General features: G+C 52.3%; 1 protein-coding gene across 1 annotated transcript in view; it reads left to right on the top strand.

Moving 5' to 3' along the window:
* The window catches only part of DOCK1 (dedicator of cytokinesis 1), a 495,125-nt gene extending 490,281 nt beyond the window's left edge, over positions 1-4,844 (top strand). Inside the window, 2 exon segments of the mRNA XM_040623969.1 lie at positions 534-694; positions 3,680-4,844. Coding sequence (XP_040479903.1) covers positions 534-694; positions 3,680-3,775 — 257 coding nt within the window. The 3' untranslated portion in view covers positions 3,776-4,844.
* The last annotated feature ends 1,335 nt before the right edge of the window (positions 4,845-6,179 follow it).

Raw genomic sequence — 6,179 nt, 5'->3', positions numbered from 1 at the left:
CCCCCCCCCCAGCTTCTTCAACAGAAGCACAGCGCCCGGGGCTGCTGATGGCTTCATGTCCTACAGCGGGGGTCCCCCTGTCGAGACAGCGTGGGACGGGGCGTGGCTGGCTTGTTAGCTTTGGCTTCGCGCAGCCCTGCGGGGAACAGCCGCAGGACGCGGGCCACAGAGACCCGGCCGGGCTCTGAAAACGCCGGGTGTAGACAGTCCTTGTGACGCCCCACTGTTTAGATGCCACCAACACACAGAGGCCCGAGGAGGGGTCAGTAGGGGCCTGGGCTGTAAAAACATGACTGTTTTTACAGCGGGTTGTCGCCTGAGATATCTTTATGGCGCTTGGTATTCTCTTTCTAGAACATGCCTTCAGGAGGGGATCTGACCCTTCGCCTTCTCTGCCCCTCCCGGCTCACCTCTCTTCTCCGTCGATATGCGTTTCTGCCTCCCCTGCCTCTCCCGGAAAGAAGGCGAAGCAGCCACACGGGCACTCGGGCTTGGTGGGGAACGTCTGATTCTAAATCGATCCGGTTTTCCAGGTTTGGAGCTGAACGGCATGACCAGCACGACCGCGATGGACACGGCCGAGGTCCCGCCCCCCCTGCCCCTCAAAGGCAGCATGGCAGATTATGGGAACTTGGTGGAAAACCAGGATTTGATCAGCTCGCCCACGCCCCCGCCCCCTCCTCCTCACCAGAGGGTAAGTCAGCCGGGATCCGAAACGTGGGTTTTTTAAAAAAGCGTTCCCTCCACAAAATAGAAATCCCTCCTTCCTGATGTTAGCGTGTTGCTTTGGGCCAGCCCACATTTGATTTTGAGAAAAGAGGTCAAAGCGGTAAGAACTCTGTCCACGAGGTCTTGGTTCTGTGGCATGCACCCCGCTCTGGAAACATGCCTTAGAGATCCACCCCTGCCTCTTCTGGTTCTCAAGGTTCTCTGTTCTCGGGTGGCTGCAGGCCAAGGGCCGCCTGCACACTTTCCCCCCTAAAAACCAATATGAATCCTACGTGCTCGTTCTTTCTTTCTTTCTGTGGGTACTTTTTTATGGCGTGTTCTGCACGTTTATTATCTCCTCTTGTGAGCGGGGCAGAAGAGAAAGGGGATTTATTTGCAGTACACGTATTCGATTCTTCCCTTTATATAAAAACACAGACGAGCAGTGGGGCTTCACCTTGCATGCTGAAGGGGTGATTGACCTTCTGAGGCCACAGTGCCTTTCAGTTCGGCCCTCTGTCCCCAAAGATGCCACGATGGGGGACTGGCCCTGGAGACGGGACCATGTTACCTGGTGATGGCTCTTCGGGAGGCTGGAATGGTTCGCTGCAACCACAGAAACGGGACTCTGACCTTTCCCGCTGACTTTTAACTCTAAGTCAGAAGGAAAGAGGCCCAGGGAGTCGAGTGAGCATTGATTGGTTGGGGTGTTGTTTTCCTAACAGCTTAGTTAACCGATCACACCTTTGTTTTCATACCTTTATTTAATTGGAAAAGCAGGAATGTCCCTCGGGTCTCCCTACACCAATGAACTGAAAATTCTGAACTTGGAAATATGACCAAATCTATTTTGTTACAGACCCATGCAGGGGCAACATTTTCCCATGTCCAGTGCTGTTGCTACATCGTTTGAAGTGACTGATGCCACGTACTCTTGGGTCAGGAAGGAACACGTGCGAGCCTTGGCTCCCTTTATAAACGGGTTATGAATTCGATTAGATTCATTACCCAAGTATCGTTGCTGTTTGTTTCTTGTTTGATNTCCCTACAGCACGAGAGTGAGTTCCGGTGACACGCCTGTGGATTAGTGTGTCATAATCAGTTGGAGGCAGTGGTGTTTGCAGGGTGTTCCCTTCTGCAGGCGGTGCGGGCTGTTGTAGGAGAATGACGGCTCGTCTGTCTCGGGTGGGGTGGGGTCGATATCTCCTGTCCCTGTCATTGATCCGACCTCGGGCTTGTGGTCAACCTTGTCTCTGGTTGTCGCCACTTTAAGCTGTCATTTCTAACCAGATGGCTCTTACAAGCAGTGATCTGACCTGTCATTTTGCTTCATAGCGATAAACCCCCCATCTTCCTCTCTGGCACAAAGGGGCGTCTGCAGCACTGGGCCCGCATCTGACGGTGTTAGCCTGGCTCGCTCTGACCCACCACTGTGGCTTTGCACGTGGACAGAAGCAATCATTTTATCACATCTCGAAATAGGTGTTTGCTTTTGTCTGTTTTTAACTGTTCTTACCGACCTTGAGACGACTCAGAGTCTGTTCCTCTACTTCATTTCTTATCATGTCTCAATGTCAGTACCTCAGTTCTCTGTTTTCCTATTTATTCTCTTCTGTGTGCTAGGCACTAGGGCGTCTTAGCATTTCCTTGTCTGCGAACCGGGAGGAAATCTGGTCACCAGGGGAGAGACTGCTGCGTCACCGTTCTGTCCTTGAAACTTCTTCCCTCACGTTGCGTTACACGTGAGCCTTCACGTCTGCTTGTCTCTTCATCCGTCCGTTCATCGGTGCTCCATTTACTCACCACGTTCATTCATTCGTCCACTCGCTCACTCATTCACTTACTTGATCGGCCCACGCACATTTACAGAGCATCTCCTGCGAGGCAGGTGTCTGTGATGGGCGGGGTTGCCAAAGGCTGCCCTCCGTCCCTCCCGCCCTGGCAGGTCCATTTAGCAGGGGTCTTCCTATCACCTTGGCAATGGTCAAATCATTTGCAGGACTCTAAGGGCAAACGATGGCCCACGGACCAAGTACAGCCTGCTGCCTTTTCTTTTCTTCTTTTCCAGAGAGACAGAGTGTGTGGCGAGAGGGCAGAGGGAGAGGGGGAGAGAGAATCCCAAGCCGACTCCCCACTGAGCACAGAGCCCAAAGTGGCTCAATCTCATGACCGTGAGATCATGACCTGAGCCGAAATCAAGAGTCAGACGCCTAACCGAATGAGCCATCCAGGCGCCCTGACCCACTACCTTTTTTTGTAAATAGTTTCGTTGAGACACAGCTGCGTTCCTTCTGTGTATATAATGTGTTTCCCTCACAAAGAGCTCACACATTTCCCTGCTGTTGCTCGCCCCCCCTCAGTCTGCAGTTTGGGAAGAGACTGCACAACAAACTGCATTTAAACAGGTCCCTGGGGTAGGGGGATCACAGGTACCCAGCTAACTCTCTTTCGTGAGGTTTTTCTAGTTCCGAGGACAAGGGAGGGCTTCTCGCCCACCCCTGGAGAGCCTGTCCAAGGCCCTGTTTGTCCCCGGACGGTTGAGGGACATCTTCAGGGGGCACGAGCCAAGGCCCGTGGATCCTCACCGAGGAGCTCTCAGCAGGGACAGCGCCAGGCGCCGGGGTGGCCCTGGGTCTGCTCTGCCCCGTACCCTGGCTCTTCACCATTTAAACTGTCCAGTTCTGAAACCAGTCCGTTTCCGGGGGCCCCGGGGTCACAAGCACCTGGAATTAAAGCCGCCGCACCAAGAGCAGTGCTTTCCCTTCTCGAGGGCTGTGCAGACGTCTCAGGCGCTTTGTGAAAAGCAGCCTATCGGAGATGCCAGAAAGGCCCGTCGCCACCAGCTGCCCAGCCCCGGGTCACGCAGAGAGGGCCCCCGCCCCCGGGGGTGCAGAGTCACTTTGCGTGCCCGCCGCTCAGGCCCCACCTGGTGCACGTCAGTAACGTGACGTCTGCCTTCTGTCTCTTCTAGCATGTGCCGCCCCCGCTGCCCAGCAAAACCCCGCCTCCGCCCCCCCCAAAGACAACACGCAAGCAGACGTCGGTGGACTCCGGCATCGTGCAGTGAGGGCCGCAGGCCCGCGCCGAGAGCCAGCCGCCGCCCGCCCCCTCCGCGTCTCCTCCCGCGTCTGCTGGTTACTCGTGGGGCCTGTGGTGTCGGACACGCAGTGCAGTTGCTTGTCCTGAAAAGGAGTTTCTTTCCAGCTGCGGCGTGAGTGGCCTTGCTTATTGGGGAGCAAGGTGCATGTGGGTCTGGAACGTACTGTTATGCTCATCAAAAGTGGGGGTTTCTGACTGTGTCTGTCTTGAGAGAGCCCGAGTCTTGCCCGAAAGCCCTCCGTTTGTGCCGAATGACACGTGAGCAGGGAACACGGTGGACCGGGGTTGGCGCTGTCGGAGGGGAGAGGCCATCGCCCGTGAGACCGTGTAGCGAGTGAGCGCTCGTCTTCTCCCGAGGCTGACCCCCAGCGGACCCCCACGGGTGTTTTCACAGCCCTCCTCCTGCGGGTGTGACTGTGTGGTCAAGCGTATCTTCAACCTGTGTCGGGCAGTAAGGCCAACCCTTTCAGGGAAGTTCCTGATTTCCTTTGGTATAATTTAAAATAGGATTATTTCTCAGATAACTGCACAGTTACTAATTTATGGAGTGGAAACACCATTAGAAATCCTGGATCAAGTGGGAAAGCAAATACAAATATAGGAAGATCCGTTTTCTTTCTTTTTAAAAAGAGAAGGCCTTTGGGCGGAGACGGTTTTCATGGGGCGAGTTCCTTCTGTCCTCGTTCTGTACAGAAGTTTGTATATATCATGGTTCCTAGAACTCAAGTTTTAAATGTTTTTGATCCTTCCGTTTATTGTAACAGACATCTGCAAATGATTCTCCATATGTGTTCCTAATTTTTAACTGCTGGAAGTGTAAAAAACACGAATTAAATTTTGTTGATTTTTTTTCCCTAAGCTCCAAAGTCCTGCCAGTGTTGGTGGACGATGATTAAGAAAACAAAACAACTAACTTGTATAACCTAATATCTTTATTCTGTCATCTGTATTTTTTTATCCGCAGTAATCATGATATTTTTCTAGTAGGCTCAAAAGTCATTCATTGACAGCAAAAAATAAAAAGCCATTTAAAAAGACTCAGTGTCTGAACACTACCGTTTTTATCCCTTGACGTAAAAATATATATGTATAAATGCCATTGTTGTCCTCTTTCTTAAAGAGCTTTGTGACTTGCGTTTCTGTATGTGTGTATCTGCCTTCGTCACCTCTGTGGTCTCTCACTTGGGACCCAGATCGACAGCGCCTGTGTCGCTCCGTGTGTCTGCACGTCCTTGCAGAGAGCGCAGGGCAGGGCCTAGCTTGCTGACGCTGTCTCCCCTCGGCCCAACCCGGCTCTCTGGCTGCACGTCCTTTCTGCCCCTGCAGCCTTTCAGCTGCTGACTTGAGAGAGGGTTTTGTTTAGTGCGATGCGTCATTCAGCGTCAGACTCCAGAGCTCTGTGGGTCTCAGGTGCGAGAAACAAAGGCGGCAGTGAGTTCCTCTTTCCATGTACAGCACACTTCTCTGCTCCTTCCAGACATGTCCCTGTTGCAACCACGGGATGTGCCGCCCTACAGCCCCGTTAACCAGACCTCCAGGAAACCTGCTGCAGAACCCAGGAAACTCAGGATCCTTCTCTCCCGCGCCATCACTGCCCCCCCACCCCGTTTATTCGGCCTTACTATAAATATCCAGTCCACCACCTGGAAATGTGAGACTCATGTGAATATAGAATGTTTTCCTTTGTGAACTCTTACTCTTTAACTGAGAGAAATATTCCTCCTCCGTTGAGTATATTGGAAACTGCATACCGTCCAGGACCCTAAAAGAAGTGCATTGGGCATTCCAACCTGGGAGAGGAGAGCTCGGGAGAGGCCAGGCCCTGGCGGTGGGTCCTTGTCGGGTAGCCAGCATTGCACACTGCAGAAGCTGTTGCCCCAAATCGTAAAAAGAGTTCCTGGCCCCACAAAAAAAATTGTTATTTTTCTTCTAGAATGGCATCTGGGTTCCAGCTCTCTCCCTGCACAGCCTCCTCCTGAAAGTCTTCCTGGATAATACCCAGACTTCACACTTCAGGGGACACCCCCCCCCGCTAGATGCTCCCCAACTGCTGGGAATCCCACACTGGGGTCCAGAGCTGGAAAATATGCAGACCCAAGATGTCTTCACCTTTCCAGTCAAGGGCTGGACTGCAAAACTCTAGTCAAGAAAGAGCTAACTCCTGTGTCAAGTGTCTTCTCAAGACACTCCTGGGATGAGGTCAAGGGGCACTGCTTGCCTATCTAGATGCAATGATAGATGTTTTGCTCAGGAAAAATCATATATATGGATATATTTCTCAACCTTTCTTTCATCATTAGCTTCCCAGGAGCCTTTTTAGATATTTTTTCCTAATCTTTTCCCCATCAAGAAATGTTAGCAGTACAGGTACA

Source organism: Ursus maritimus, unplaced genomic scaffold, assembly GCF_017311325.1.
Source record: "Ursus maritimus isolate PB19 unplaced genomic scaffold, ASM1731132v1 scaffold_7, whole genome shotgun sequence".
NCBI classification, from domain to species: Eukaryota; Metazoa; Chordata; class Mammalia; order Carnivora; family Ursidae; genus Ursus; species Ursus maritimus.
The sequence above is the reverse complement of the archived record's forward strand: the minus strand, read 5'-3'. Positions and strand labels throughout refer to the sequence as shown.